We start from the raw sequence: 16,650 nt of genomic DNA on the forward strand, positions 1-16,650 counted from the left end.
GTCGGTATTTTGTGGAAGAGCCACACTCAAGGGGCCAAAGAACCGCATGTGGCTCGCGAGCCGCAGTTTGCCGACCACTGGTCTAGGATGTTGATGAGCATGGATTACATCATGACTGCAGCAAGCACTTGCTATGTCATTACTAACAGTGATGAGTGCTTTGGAGGAAAGGGGCACGTTGTGGTTGGCTGACTAATGGTCCCCCAAATGTCACCACGTAACCTTTGTGAATAGGGCACCTTGCATGGCAAAAAGGGACTTGGATATGCGATTAAGATTTTAAAATGGGAAGGAATAGAGAACCAAGATGGCGGCATAGGTTAACGCTGGAGAATGCTGCCGCGAACAACCAATTCAAGGGTACACCTAAAGGACGAACAGACATCATCCAGAACCACAGGAAGGCTGGCTGAGTGGAAATTCTACAACTAGGAGGAAAGAGAATATCATACCCAGACTCAGAGGAGGCGCAGTGCTGAAGTAAAATACTCAGGTTCGGAGTGCGCGTGGAGCGGGCTGGCGGCGGAGGGCGCGGTTGTTGTTTTCAATCGGGAAGGAGTTTCAGACTCTGAGCTCCAGATCCGGGCGAGTCTCTAGGGACCCAGACTCAAACGGGAGAAGCGGGACTGTCTGGCTTCGGTCAGAACTCGAAGGTAGCTTTCTCTCCGAGGTTTGCAGTGGTTGCTGGGACTCTGTGAGGCAGAGCCCCTAGGGACGGTACTGAGAGCAGCCATAACTGCTCCCTCCGGCCCGCCCTGTAGATCCCCAGGGACCCGCCCCGCCCAAGCCCTGTGCAGAGCCATTTGCCGAATAGCCTCAGGCAAATGCTAGATTAGCACCGCCCTAGAGATCCAGCACAGAAGCTCTCCCACTGCAGACACAGCTGACTCTCATACCCAGTTAGCCTGGAGGTCAAATCACCCCCAGTATTGCCGACAACAGTCAAGGCTTAACTACAACAAGACTGTGCACAAAGACCAGTAGGGGGTGCACCAAGAAAAGATAAAAAAATGCGGAGACAAAGAAACAGGACGCAAATGTCAGAAATGGAAGATATAGAGCTCAAAACCACACTTTTAAGGTCTCTCAAGAACTGTCTAGAAGCTGCCGATAAACTTAGTAAGGCCCTCAAAAAGACTGGTGAGACCGCCGATAAATGTAGTGAGATCTTCAAGAAATCTAATGAGACCCTCGATATTGTGATAAAGAACCAACTAGAAATTAAGCATACACTGACTGAAATAAAGAATATTGTACAGACACCCAACAGCAGACCAGAGGAGCGCAAGAATCAAGTCAAAGATTCGAAATGCGAAGAAGCAAAAAACACCCAACCAGAAAAGCAAAATGAAAAAAGAATCCGAAAATACGAAGATAGTGTAAGGAGCCTCTGGGATAGCTTCAAGTGTACCAACATCAGAATTATAGGGGTGCCAGAAGATGAGAGAGAGCAAGATATTGAAAACCTATTTGAAGAAATAATGACAGAAAACTTCCCCCACCTGGTGAAAGAAATAGACTTACAAGTCCTGGAAGTGCAGAGAACCCCAAACAAAAGGAACCCAAAGAGGACCACACCAAGACACATCATAATTAAAATGCCAAGAGCAAAAGACAAAGAGAGAATCTTAAAAGCAGCAAGAGAAAGAAACTCAGTTACCTACAAGGGCGTACCCATTCGACTGTCAGCTGATTACTCAACAGAAACTTTGCAGGCCAGAAGGGAATGGTAAGAAATATTCAAAGTGATGAATACCAAGAACCTACAACCAAGATTACTTTATCCAGCAAAGCTATCATTCAGAACTGAAGGTCAGATAAAGAGCTTCACAGATAAGGAAAAGCTAAAGGAGTTCATCACCACCAAACCAGAATTATATGAAATGCTGAAAGGTATCCTTTAAGAAGAGGAAGAAGAAGAAAAAGGTAAAGATACAAATTATGAACAACAAACATGCATCTATCAACAAGTGAATCTAAGAATCAAGTGAACAAATAATCTGGTGATCATAATAGAATCAGGGACATAGAAAGGGAATGGACTGGCTATTCTTGGGGGAGAAAGGGGTGTGGGAGATGCGGGAAGAGACTGGACAAAAATCATGCACCTATGGATGAGGACAGTGGGTGTGGAGTGAGGGCGGAGGGTGGGGCGGGAACTGGGAGGAGGGGAGTTATGGGGGGAAAAAAGAGGAACAAATGTAATAATCTGAACAATAAAGATTTAATTAAAAAAAAATAAAAATTAAAATTAAAAAAAAGATTTTAAAATGGGAAAACTATTTGGGTGAACCCGATGTCACCCTTAGAGTCCCTGTGAGAGGGGGCAGGAAGGTCAGAGTCAGAAGACCACGTGACGTGGAAGCCAAGATTGGAGTCATGTACCTTGACGGTGGAGGAAGCTGAAAAAGGCAAGAAAATGACTCTCCCCCCAGAGCCCCCAGAAGGAACCACCTCTGCTCACACCTCGACCTCAGTCCAGTGAAGCTGATTTCAGACCTCTGGCCTTCAGAACTATTAGAAAATGAATGTGTTGTTTTTAGCCACCAGGTTTGTGGGCACTTGTCACAGCAGCCGCCGGAGGCTAATACAGTGGTGCTGTGAGCGTGAAAGGCAGGGGCCTGGGTGTGAGTCTTCCTGAGAGGCGATGTTTGGAGTCAGAGATGAAGAATGAGTGGAATTCACTGGGTAAAGAGAGAGGTGAGGACATACAGGATGGGAGGGCCTATCTTGGGAGAAGTGTGGCATATAGGAACTGCAAGATGGCAAAGGTGGCTGGATCAGAGACGTGAGGCTGGAGAGGAGGCGGGCCAGCTGGCCTGGCCTTGTAGACCTTGGCCGGCACTTCCCATCACTGAGCAACAAGGAGCCACTGGGAAGGAGATTTTAAGCAGATAAAGTGATATATACACAATTATTTTTCAATGGCCTTAATTGCAGTTGGAAATGGATCACAAGGGGCCAAAGCAGAGATGGAGACATCAGTTAGGGGCACCGTTTCAGCAGTCCAGGTGGGAGAGGCCTGCATCAGGGTGGTACTGAGCTATCTAGTTGGTGCCCTGTAATTTGTTACACTTTCACATTTTGTTATAGCGACCCGTTCGTTATAGTGGCCCTTTAGTTATAGTGGCCCTTTGGTTATAGTGACCCTTTAGTTATAGTGGCCCTTTAGTTATAGTGGCCCGTTAGTTATAGTGGCCCATTAGTTGTAGTGGCCCTTTAGTTGTAGTGGCCCGTTAGTTGTAGTGGCCCTTTAGTTATAGTGGCCCTTTAGTTATAGTGGCTCGTTAGTTATAGTGGCCCTTTGGTTATAGTGGCCCGTTAGTTATAGTGGCCCTTTGGTTATAGTGGCCCGTTGGTTATAGTGGCCCGTTAGTTATAGTGGCCCGTTAGTTATAGTGGCCCGTTGGTTATAGTGGCCCGTTGGTTATAGTGGCCCGTTGGTTATAGTGGCCCGTTGGCTATAGTGACCCTTTAGTTATAGTGACCCGTTGGTTATAGTGGCCCGTTGGTTATAGTGGCCCGTTGGTTATAGTGGCCCGTTGGCTATAGTGACCCTTTAGTTATAGTGGCCCGTTAGTTATAGTGACCCTTTGGTTATAGTGGCCCGTTAGTTATAGTGACCCTTTAGTTATAGTGGCCCGTTGGTTATAGTGGCCCGTTGGTTATAGTGGCCCGTTGGTTATAGTGGCCCGTTAGTTATAGTGGCCCGTTGGTTATAGTGGCCCGTTAGTTATAGTGGCCCGTTGGTTATAGTGACCCTTTAGTTATAGTGGCCCGTTGGTTATAGTGGCCCGTTGGTTATAGTGGCCCGTTAGTTATAGTGACCCTTTAGTTATAGTGGCCCGTTGGTTATAGTGGCCCGTTGGTTATAGTGACCCTTTAGTTATAGTGGCCCATTGGTTATAGTGGCCCGTTGGTTATAGTGGCCCGTTGGTTATAGTGGCCCGTTGGTTATAGTGGCCCGTTAGTTATAGTGGCCCTTTGGTTATAGTGGCCCGTTAGTTATAGTGGCCCGTTAGTTATAGTGGCCCGTTGGTTATAGTGGCCCGTTGGCTCTAGTGGCCCGTTGGCTATAGTGACCCTTTAGTTATAGTGGCCCGTTGGCTATAGTGGCCCGTTGGCTATAGTGACCCTTTAGTTATAGTGGCCCGTTGGTTATAGTGACCCTTTAGTTATAGTGGCCCGTTAGTTATAGTGGCCCTTTAGTTGTAGTGGCCCGTTGGTTATAGTGGCCCGTTGGTTATAGTGGCCCGTTGGTTATAGCGGCCCGTTGGTTATAGTGGCCCTTTAGTTGTAGTGGCCCGTTGGTTATAGTGGCCCGTTGGTTATAGTGGCCCGTTGGTTATAGTGACCCTTTAGTTATAGTGACCCTTTCGACTGCACTTGCCTGCAGTGAAGCTCATCTATGCTCGATCACAAAACCATACACCTTCTCCCATCATGAAGCTTCATGACCTCCCATTTTCCTGCCAAAGCAGAGCCAGCATTGACTGTATATGCATGTGTGTGTCCTTGTGTGTGCGTGTATATATGTGTATATGGACACTACATTTTTAAAAGATGACTACAGTATGGAACTTGGTTAGAGGCTTATGGAAATTTAAATTATACATTCTCTGGATCTTTACATCTCAGTGCCTTCATGTTTAATGCTATTTCAGGATTGTTGCCTATTTAACAGGAATTTACCTGTGAAAACCACATTTTTTTCTCCTCTCATTGCCTGTATTTACATAATTGTTGAGTTATGTCACCATTTCTCATAGATCCTAGAAGCTGGCCAAGCACAGAAAGATCTCTCCAGTCCTCTTTCTTTGATCACACAGGAACAAAAGAAACCTTTTAGTATTTACTAGTCAGCAGACATGAACATCTTTATTTTTCTTCCTATAACTTGCAGTCTAGAAGTGTACACACGAGGCTGGTCACGGAGGCAAGCAGGCACAGCCTGGGGCCTCTGTGGGGTGGGGGATGTATTGGAGACCCAAAAGGTGAACCCCTGCTGGATGAACTAGGAAAAATCCACAGAGATCACAATCTGTCTAATCTTGCCTCTGGGTAGAGAAGTAAAGCTAGTCTTGAGTATCAGGATCCTAACACAAGCTTTCTATAGACTTAGAAAGGTAGTTCCCATTACCCAGAGGGCTTGAAGAAAACCACAGGAACTGTGGTATCATCACATATGCCTCTGTGACTGTCTTAGAATGACCCTGAGATTCCTGGCAGAAGCAAATGCAAATCTTCAGTCTTCAAATCTTCCCACAGACAAAGGAAGTCCCAAGAAACATGAATTTACAATCAAATATTGTGAAACAACACAAGGGAAAAGCTACACAAATGATTGAATCAGAAGAAACAACAAAAAAACCCAGAATCAGGCTTCTGAATACTGCATGTACAGTAATTATTGGATAGAATAAGAATTCATGTGTATATGTGAGTTTCACACACATATTTTGAAAGTATGATTAAGGGATAAGAGACGATCAAAACTGATCAATCAGAATTTAAACAACCAATTAGAACTTCTACAAAATAGAATAATTGCTATAACCTGTAACCACGCCTGACCAGGGAGCCTGAACAGTGACCGTAGGCAGTTTTGGAGCCCAGCTTATGGCCCCACCTGATTGTTGAGCACAGCCTCGCCCAGGCTGGGAACCCAGCCAACACTCCTGCCCCAAAGCAGAACTTGGCCTGCGGCTCTACCTGACTGGGGAGCCCAGACAACAACTCCTCCTGACCCCAGAGCACAGTTTCCAGCTCTACACAACTGCTGGGTACAGCTGGTGGCCGCGCCTGACCAGGGAGCCTGGCTAGTGACCTCAGTCGACTGTGGGGCACTGCCAGCAGCCTGCTGAATTGTGGAGCATAGCCTGAGGCCCTGTCTGAGCATGTATCTCAGCCTGTGGCCCTGCCCGAACGTGGAGCTGGGGAACACAGCTTGGGGCCCCACCTGATGAGGTGTAGTTGTGGAGCCCAGCCTGCAGCTCTGCCCCATCATAGAGCCCAGCCAGCAGCACCACCCTGCCAGGGAACACAGCCTGCAGCCCCACCCAACCAGAGGTCATTTCAGAGCTCAGTTAGTGGCTCCACAGGACTACGCAGCCCATCCAGTGGCCCCACCTGGACAGGGAGCCCAGCCGGTGGTCCCCGCTCCTTCAGAGTGTGGACAGCAGTCCTGCCCAACTAGAGACCTAACGGACACACAGAACATTCTATCCAGCAGCTGCAGAATACATGTTCTTAAGTGCACACAACATTCTCTAGGATAGAGGCACATATTAGGCCACAAAAGAAGTTTTAAATTAAATATTGAAATAAAACCAAGTATCTATTTTTTTTTACCATAATAGTGTAAAATTAGACATCAATAATAGGAGGAACATTGGAAGTTAAACAACCCATTCCTGAAAAATCAATGTATCAAAGAAGATCAAAAGGGAAATTTTAAAATCTTGAAAAAAATGTATGGGGTGCAGCAAAAGCACTTCTGTGAGGAAAATTTACAGAGGTAAATGTCTGCATTATGAGAAAGGAAAGATTTCGAATAAACAACCAAACTTTACACTTCAAGGAATTAGAAAAACAAACTAATCTCAAAGATAGTAGAAGGAAAGAAATAATAAAGCTTAAACTAGAAATAAATGAAATACAGAACAGAAAAACAATGGGAAAAATAAGCAAAATTAATAGTTGGTTTGTTTGAAAGATAAACCAAATAGATAAAACTTTAGCTAGGCTAACCAAGAAAAAAAGAAAGAGGACTCAAATAAAATTATAAATGAAAGGAGTCATTACAGCTGATACCACAGAAATGCAAAGGATCATAAGAAACTACTATGAAATATAATATGCCAACAAACTGGATATCCTGGGGGTGGGGGTGAGGGTGGGGGGGGAAATCTATGAATTTCTGGAAGCATACAACCTACCAAGACAGAATTATGAAGAAATAGAAAATCTGAACAGACCAGTAATAAGGAAGAAAATTGAATCAGTAATCAAAAACCTCCTTACAAATAAAAGCCTAGAACCAAATGGCTTCATGGGTGAACTCTGCCAAATATTTAAAGAATGATTAATGGCAACCATTTTCAAACTCATTCAAAAAATTGAAGAGGAGGGAACACTTCCAAACTCATTTTATGAGGCCAGCATTACCCTGATGCCAAAGCCACATATAAAATATCTCTGATAAACATCAATGCAAAAATTCTCAACAAAATACTAGCAAACCAAATTCAAGAGTACATAAAAAGGATCATATACTATTAAATAGGATGTATCTCTGGTATGCAAGGATGGTTCAATATACACTAATCAATCAACATGATATACCACATTATGTTGGATAAAAATCATGATCATCTCAATAGATGCAGAAGAAGCATTTCAACATCTTTTCATAATAAAGACTCTTAACAGATGGGGTATAGAAGGAATGTACTTCAACATAATAAAGGCCATATATCCCAAGGCCACAGCTAACATCATACTCAATGATGAAAATCTCAAAGTGTTTCCTCTAAGATCAAAAACAAGACACGGGTGCCCACTCTCACCACTTCTGTTTATCATGGTACTGGAAGTCCTAGCCAGAGAAATTAGGCAAGAAAAAGAAACAAAAGACATTCAAATCAGAGAAAAAGAAGTAAAGTTATCCCTATTTACAGATGACATGATCTTATATATAGAAAAGTCTAAAGACTGCGCCAGAAAACTGTTAGAATAAATAAATTCTGTAAAGCTGCTGTGTTCTGTGGTCAGTCTTCCTGGTCAGTTAGGTGGAGCTGCTGGCTTGGCTTCATGCCCAGATAAGGCCAAAGAGCTTTGCTTTTAATGACCAGGAAGTTGTACTTATCACTTCTACATGTGTCCAATTGTCCACCTTAGTCATATGACCATATCTAACTGCAAAGAAGGCTGGGAAATGTAGTCTCTGGCTAGGCAGCCATGTAACCAGTTTACATTTGAGGGTTTCTTAATAGGGAAGAAGCAGCAAACAGACTGCATATAATTAGGGGTTTTTATCACAGTGGGTGTTTATTTTGTTGTTATCATTTAGGTTCTTTTGTCACATATATTCTTTTGTATTTTCATTACATTTCATAATAAAAATAATAAAAAAGTAATTAAGGAAAGCAGCAAGTATGAAGTGTTATTTTAAGGTATTTGGAAAGGGGGAGGACTAGAGGAATAGAAGATTGGATTATGTTTTTTATTTCAGTTTTCTTTTTTATTTAAATTAGACAATATCTGTGTGGGGGCAAGAGAAATTTGGAGAATATTAAAGAAAAAGGGAGCCAGGCTCCAGTTCTGGGAGATAAAAGGGAGAAGGAGGAAGAGCCCAGAAAAATAGGGGAGCCAGAGGGGTTCTAGGACAGTGTCCTCTGAGCTGGGAGCCCTAGGGGACCCTCTGAACTGCAAAGATTAGCACCTAGTGTGGTGTTGTGTGACTCTGCCCACCCTGTCAGCTCGTCATGAGTAGGAAGTATTGCAGGTGCTTTTCTGTTATATCATCTTCTTCAACCCCCTCCCCAAAATAGTTCAAAATGCAAGTTTAAGAGAAGGTAAGCATGTAATTCTGAGTGGGCTCAGTTTAATGCTGACATATTTATGAGAAATTTGATAATTGGAGACTGAGATTGTTTGATGCCATTTTTGAATTGTTTTACATCTAACTCACTGACTCTTTTATTTTAGATTTAAGGGTACAATTGAGGAACTCAGTAACCAGATTTTATCTGCTCGGAAATGGTTGCAGCAGGAACAGGAACGGATAGAAAAAGAACTTTTACAGAAAATCGATCAGCTCTCCTTGGTTGTTAAGGAAAACAGTGTAGGTATTGATGTTTAGCAATAACATGGTCATTTGGTGAGGGTCTGCAATGTTGGAGTAATACCTAGTAATTTATCATCGCTTTATTTAGCACCATATTAAGCTGTTCCATTGCTTGCCTTAGAATCCATTTCCATGGTTCATACTGGTTCTTTGTCATAAAGAGATGGAGCACTCTGATTTGTTTTGGTTAACAAAGGCTCAGTAGAAAATTTTAATAGCTTCAGCTAAGATGAATTTAAGTGAAGACCTTAATGAACCAAGTTGTCCATCTGCTTTTCTAAATCAAACAATTACAGACTTCAACCAGGCTTGTTTTAATTTCATGACCTGGCATAACCAGTCTTGACTTGACTTCTCCTTCCAGGCCCCTCTGTCACACTAACCACAGCATGAGATGTCACGGTGCAACATGTAAAGAGAATCCACTGTTTTCTTTTCCAGCTTCCTTGTCCTTTTACCCCACTCTTCCAGAGGACTGAGGTGTGCAAAACTGCTCAAACACCATATTGAGAAAGCCTTGCATAGATAGGATTCAAAACCAGTAAACTCTGAAACCGGTACTTGGCAGGCAGCTCTTTTGGTTTGGTCATTTAGCCTAAGCATCTCCCTCTCCCTTCTCTTTTCTTGCACTGCTTCCTCCTGTCGAACTTTGATGGAGCAGAAGTGATTGGTGCAGTTTGCATTTCTAGCTCTGCTCTCTGAAAGCCCACCTGTTGAATTGCAGACTCTGCATCAGACAGCATTGTGAGAGCTTTGTCATGCCATAGCCCACCCACTTTTTGCTTGGAGTTTGTGGTTCTGGCCTCCAGAGCTTGCCTGCAGACACAGATTCCCATAAAAATGAAGCATGGTGGAAAGGGAAGAAGAAGGTAGGGAAGGGAAGGGAAGGAAAGAGAAGGGTAGGAGGAATATATTTACCATATCTCTTATTTTTACATGAAGATTGGTCTAACAACTAACAGTAAACCCCAGGACAATGGGGTTTAATAAGATAGATGTTTATTTCTCTTTCACATAGAAGATGTCTGGGCTGATGTGGTAGCTTCTCAGTCCTCAGAGTCTCAGGATCCTCCTGGCATAATTGCCAATCGTAGAGAGCGACCCTTGTCCTTGTAGTTCAGGAAGGTTGCTGGAGCCCCCGTCATTGTCTGAATTCCAGGAAGAGGAGAAAGAAGGCCATGCCTCAGCTGTCTTTTAACTTTTCCTGGAACCTTCCATATACACTTGAACTTGCATCTCATGGGCCACAACTTAATCGTATGGCTACCCGAAACTCCGGAGACAGTAGAAAATGTCATATTTATTCTGGATAACCTTATACCCAGCTGTAAATTGGGGATCTCTTAAAGAGGAAAGGATCATGGATATTAGGGTGAGCAATGGGCAACCTTTGCGATTCCGTTCCCTGCAGACTGTTGTTAAAAGACATTATAGCTGATGCAAATGCCATACAGACTTTGTTTTTGGAGTAATGAGGTGCAATTCTTATCATGGATCTCAGGGAGCCAGTGAAAGGGACATGGAGAAGAAGCTCAGCCAGATGTCAGCCAGACTCGACAAAATAGAAGAGAGTCAGAAGAAGCATATGGAAGGGCAGAGAACAAAACAAGAAGAAGAGAAGGTGCATGGGCGAATCAGCAAGCTGGAGTTGCAGATGACGGAGGACATGAAGGAAATGAAAGCAGAAGTTGATGCTGGTAGGTTGAAAAGAAAACAGCTTCTATGGTTTATTTTCTATTTGATCTAGAAACCAATTAATTAGTATTCTCTACAACTGCCCATGAACTGGCTAATGGCAAGAACAGTGAAATGGCCTTAGGTGATTTTCTAAGTAGCTATGCTGTATTCAACTAAAACATTTTAATTCCAAGAGCCACCATAAGGGACAAGCAAACAAAATGAAGATTGTTTAGCTTGCAGTTGATGTGTGCTTTCTTTAGTACTCTGTACAGATTCCTTTCTGTTCAGAGCCAAGGTGACTACGTCTCATAGATAAGCACCTGTCTGTGAGGGCTTTTGAAGGCTTTATTGTATACTGCTAGTAGGACCATCATAGTAGAGTGGTTTTCCTCTACTCGGAACTCAACAGGGCCCATTAATTCACACTTGTTTAGGAGAAAATGTTAGAGCTGACATAAAAGGAAGAATTAGAATTACACTCTGAGTCAGGAATACAGAACTAGAACCAATAAAGTGGAAGTGACCCGAAGACAGATTATATTTATTTATTTTATTTTTAAAATCTTTACTGTTGAGAGCATGTTCCTCTTCTTTCCCCCTCTATTGCCTTCCTCCACTCAGTTCCCGCCCTGTCCCAGCCTTTCACCACCCTATTGTCTGTGTCCTTAGGTAATGCATACATGCATATAAGATCTTCGGTTAATCTTTTCCCGTCCTTCCACTACCCTTCCCTCTGAGAATCATCAGTCTGTTCCATTTCCATGCCTCTGATTCCATTTTATTCACCAGTTTATTGTGTTCATTAGATTTCTTACTCGTTTATTTTGGTTTTTAGGTTCAATTGTTGATAGATACGTATTTATTGCCTTTTTATTATTTATCTTTTTTTATATTTTTCTTCTTCTTCCTCTTCTTAAAGAATACCCTTCAACATTTCATGTAATACTGGTTTGGTGGTGATGAACTCCTTTAGCTTTTTTTTTTTTTTTTTGTCTGTGAAGCTCTTTATATGACATTTAATTTTAAATGATGTCTTTGCTGGGTAGAATAATCTTGGTTGTAGGTCCTTGCTATTTATCATGTTGAATATTTCTTGCCACTCCCTTCTGACCTGCATAGTTTCTGTTGAGAAATCAGCTGGCAGTCGTATGGGTACTCCCTTGTAGGTAACTAACTGCTTTTCTCTTGCTGCTTTTAAGATTTTTCTCTTCGTCTTTAGCCCTTGGCATTTTAATTATGATGTTTCTTGGTGTGGTCCTCTTTGGGTTCCTCTTCTTTGGGACTTCGTGCTTCCTGTACTTGTAAGTCTATTTCTTTCACCAGGTAGGGGAAGTTTTCTGTCATTATTTTTTCAAATAGGTTTTTAGTATCTTTCTCTCTCTCTTCTTCTGGCAACCCATAATGAGAATGTTGGTACACTTGAAGTTGTCCCAGAGGCTCCTTACACTACCTTCATATTTTTTTCTTCTTTTTGCTTCCTCATATTTCAAATACTTGATTTGATTCTCAGGATCTTCTATTCTACTCTTAAATCCCTGTATATTATTCTTTATTTCATCAGTGTATGCTTAATTTCTGACTGATCCTTTTCCATTATTTTGGCATTCTCACTAAGATCCTTGAAGGTCTCACTAAGTCCCTTGGAGGCCTCAAGAAGATTCTTGAGTAACCTATAACTGTGGTTTTGAACTCTATATCCAGGAGCTTGCTTTCTTCCATTTCTTTCATTTGTGGAATGTTTCTTTATCTCTGCATTTTGACTACTTCCCTGTGTTTGTTTCTATATATTGGGTAGAGCTTCTATGTATCCTTGAGTTGGTAGAGTGGACTTGTGTAGTAGGTGTCCTATAGGACCCACTGGCTTAGCCTCCCCAGTCACCTGAGCTGGGCACTTTAGGTGCACCCTTTTGTGGGCTGTGTGCACAGTCATGTTGTAGTTCAGACTTGATTGCTGTTGGTATCATTGGGAGGAATTGATCTTCAGTCCAAATTGGCTGTGGGGACCAGCTGCAACTACAGGGGGAGAGCTGCTATGCAAGAGACACCCCTATGGAGCAGGGCTTGCTTTAGTGGGGCTTTGGTGTTCACTGAGTCTGCCCTTTGAATGTGTCACTCATGGATGTGTAGAGTTATAATCTAGTATGATCTGACACTAACCAATGGGTGTACTGGCTCTTGGGTCTCCAGGAAGGTACAAAGTCAGCCACAGCCTGGGGCCACCCAGCAGGAGCTACAGAGGGATCTGCAGATTCCTCCTATTTGTATCAGGTTTAGATGTGTCCAAGCAAGGCTCATCTATGAAGCAAGGCAGGCTGGTGCTAGTGCTGGGTCTTGGGCCTCTTATTGATAGGTTTGGGGCTCCCTGACCCAGCTGTAGCTTGTTTGAGAGATTTTAGCAAAGTCTGAAGTCTGAGCAAGGACAGGCCATTCATAGCAAAAGCCACTGCCCACAGGTTGAGTGAGGCTACAAATTGGATGGAGCAGGGTCTCAGGGAATCACCTGGGCAGAGCAAACAGAAATGGCTGCCAGTCAGCCCTGCCACCAGGGAGGTCCCAGTATAGGAACAGTGACCCTTGCAAGCACCTCCATCTGGGAGAAAGTCACCCTGAGTTCCAGCTCCGATGCCAGACGATCCAGTTTCTTCTTGTAGGAGTCTGTGTCCCCCAGAGCCTCACCCTGGAGCTCAGAGAAAGTGGACTTTCTAAGTTCCTTCATGTGGCCAGCCCTTTAGGAGGAACAGCTGGGTCTCCAGCAGCCTCCATGCCACTGAGCCCCAATCCCCACTGGTTTTTACAGCCCATAATTATGGTGGCTTCATTTCCAAACTCTGTGAGACTGGGCTGGGGGTCCGGTGTGGGGCTGGGACCCCTTACTCCTCACGGGTGGCCTCTGCAGAGACGATCTCCCTCCCAATTAAAAAAACAGCACACATGGGTACTGGTCCAGCCAGTTCTGCGCCTCTGCCCCTCCTGCCAGTCTCAATGTGCTTTCTTCTTTACTTCTCTAGTTGTGGGACTTTCATTCAGCCAGCTTTTAGGTGGTTCTGGGTGATGGTTGTTCCGTATTTTAGTTGTGATTTCGATGTGGTTGTGGGAGGTGGTGAATATAGCACCCTATGCTGCCATCTTGGTTCTCCCTCAAGACAGATTTTAACTCAACCTGAGACAGAAGTACAGCAGGTCCTGGAATAAGGTCATTTTGTTCAATGTCATTTTGTTAAAACATTTATGAGATACCTTAGGAACTTAACTCCCGTTTATGTCAATTAGCCTATGGAAAAGTCAGTTTCATTATTGTCATTCTGCTTAAAGTCACAGAACCTATTGTTAAGTGAGGACCAACTATACCCTCAGTTAACAGGTCCTAAAATGACACTGGTGGCTTGGTGAGCTTTAAGGCTCTTTGTCATTGAAGGTATTCAAGTGGAAGCTACTGATCTGGTCAGAAAAGAGAAAACAGCCTTGTAATGTGAGAAGGCGGACTAAGTTTTCTCCTAGCTCCTTCCAATTCCATGATTCTATAATTTCCTTCTATGGAATTGTTGTATTTTGGCCATACGGAAATAAAAGTACTTAGATACCCCAAGAAAAAGTTTGTTGTTACCTCCAATGTATATTGTTTTATTTAAGTAGAAGCCACAACTAAATTTATGAGCAGAGGAACTTATAAATATAAAAATGAAGTTTCTCTCTTGGTCTTTTGGGCTATTAGAATATGGTATTTGAATATTTCATCTGTGTTTAACTTTGCATCATTTCCTGAGTAAATTTATTATGGTATAATCAACATACCATTGAGGTTTTTAATATTTAGTACCTAATAAGAAATGCATATGAACCTTTTTAAGATTAAAAATATTTAAATTTTTTCTTACAAAATCAATACATTTCTTAATGGAAACTCATAAAGCACAAAACATTTTTAAAAATACTTGTACCTTCTTTTACACAGAGGTCATTTTATGAATGTTTTTCTGTACATATAGGATATACATAAATGTACTGTTTCATATGAAAGCTCATGCTATACATGCTGATTTATAACCTACTCTTTTAATTTGTAATGTAGTCTTTCCATTCAATAGGGACAGAATTTTTAATAATATTTTTACCTTTCATGAATTGCTATATAAAGAAAATTTTCTCAGAAAATTCTAAATTTAGTAATGAAGACAAGACCTTTAAAACATTCATTTTAAAAATCAATAGGAATACAGAATAATATGAAATGCTCTTTCAATGGGGAAATTTTTCATTTTCTATCTTTTTGTTTTGAAATAATTTCAAATTTAGAAAAACTGTAAGAACAGTTAAAAAACCTCTATATACCTTTCATCTGGATTAACCAATTGTTAATATTTTGGAAATTTGCTTAATATCTTTCTGGGGGTGTGTGTGTGAACATAACTTTTTTCTAAATTATTTGGGAGTACATTGCAGAAGTTATGCCACATTGTTATTCCTTTATTATGTTAAGCTATATACCATAAGAACAAAGACATTCTCTTAAATAACTATAGTACAACATAATATTGATGAAATATGTTTTAATATTCAATTTTCAACTTTAACCATTGTTGGCTTTATAGCAAACCTTCCCTGGTCTTGGTTCTAATTCAGAATCACACATCACATTTAGTTACCGTGCTTCTTTATTTACTCTCATTTGATATGGATCAGTTCCTCGGTGATACTGACATTAAAGGGCACAGGCCAATATTTTGTAGAATGTCCCACAGTTTGGGTCTGTTTTCTTCCTCTCAATTATATTCAGGTTGTAGGTTTTGGACAGAAATGTCACAGAAGGGATGTGTCCTTCCCAGGGTACCTTATCAGGGGTACATGATGTTGGTTTCTCCCAGTATCAGTGAAGTTAGCTTTGATCACTTGGTTAAAGTCTAGCTGCCAGATTTCTCCATTGTAATAATTCCTTTCCCCTTGATAATTAAAAAGTAGTCTGTCCTGGCTTGTGTGGCACAGTAGTTGAGTGTCATCCTATGAACCAGGAGGATACGGTTTGATTCCAGTCAGGTCACATGATCTGGTTGCGGGCTCGATCCCTGGTGTGGGGTGTGCAAGAGGCAGCCAATCAGTGATTCTCTCTCATCATTGATGTTTCTATCTCTCCCGCTCTAAAATCAATAAAAATATATTTTTAAAAAGTAATCTGTAGGGAGATACTGTGAAACTATGTAACTATCCTGTTTCCCATCAAAGTTTTACTCCAGTAGTTTTAGCATCTACTGATAATTTTTGCCCAAATCAACTATGACTATACTAGTATGCTGTAGAATTTGATACAGCATTGTTTTTTAATATTAACTCTTGTGAATTTACCTCCTAAAGGGTTTACAGCCATCTATGAAAGCATAGGATCCCTCAGGCAAGTTCTTGAAGCCAAGATGAAACTGGACAAGGACCAGCTACAGAAGCAAATCCAACAGATGCAGAAGCTGGAAGCTCCCATGTGAAGGGAGTTGGGACAAGGACCTCAAAGGTGGTTTTGCCAGTGGGTCTGGGAGCTCAAGACCTCTGTCAGGGTGTGGTGGCATTTGGGATTGTTCTATTTATGGTGTGCATGTGCCAAGAAATGTGTTTTCATGGGTCTAAATGTTTACCTTGAGTCTTGAAAACACTCTATCTTTAAAAACCTATACTAGTAATAGAGGAACATGCAAATTGTCCGGGACTCCATCACAGTAGTGACCGAACAGCAGCAGGGCTAGTGAGGGACGACCAAACGACTGAACAGCAGGCTGCGTGGGGCGACCAGGCTGGCAGGGGGGTTAGTGAGGGACGACCAAACGACTGAAAAGCAGGGTGCATGGGGCGACCAGGCTGGCAGGGAGGGAAGTTAGGGGCGACCAGGCCAGCAGGGGAGGGCAGTTGGGAGCAACCAGGCCAGCAGGGGGGACAGTTAGGGGCAACCAGGCCAGCAGAGGGGGGAAGTTGGGGGGGACTAGGCCAGCAGGGGGGCAGTAAGGGGGACCAGGCTGACAAGGGGGGCAGTAAGGAGTGACCAGGTTGGGGGGCAGTTAGGGGTGACCAGGCCAGCAGAGGGGGCAGTTGGGGGTGACCAGGCCAATGGGGGGGGCAGTAAGGGGAGACCAGGCTGGCAGGAG

General features: G+C 42.7%; 1 protein-coding gene across 3 annotated transcripts in view; it reads left to right on the plus strand.

Moving 5' to 3' along the window:
* The window catches only part of FAM81A (family with sequence similarity 81 member A), a 92,650-nt gene extending 76,274 nt beyond the window's left edge, over nucleotides 1-16,376 (plus strand). For all 3 annotated transcript variants that reach the window (XM_036303291.1, XM_036303298.1, XM_036303308.1), the window contains 3 exons: nucleotides 8,710-8,845; nucleotides 10,350-10,545; nucleotides 15,875-16,376. In XM_036303291.1, the coding sequence (XP_036159184.1) occupies nucleotides 8,710-8,845; nucleotides 10,350-10,545; nucleotides 15,875-15,999 (457 nt within the window). In that variant the 3' untranslated portion in view covers nucleotides 16,000-16,376. The remainder of the gene's footprint in view (nucleotides 1-8,709; nucleotides 8,846-10,349; nucleotides 10,546-15,874) is intronic.
* Nucleotides 16,377-16,650: the final 274 nt, after the last annotated feature.

The sequence above is a fragment of the Myotis myotis genome, unplaced genomic scaffold (assembly GCF_014108235.1).
Source record: "Myotis myotis isolate mMyoMyo1 unplaced genomic scaffold, mMyoMyo1.p scaffold_m19_p_1, whole genome shotgun sequence".
Lineage (NCBI taxonomy): Eukaryota > Metazoa > Chordata > Mammalia > Chiroptera > Vespertilionidae > Myotis > Myotis myotis.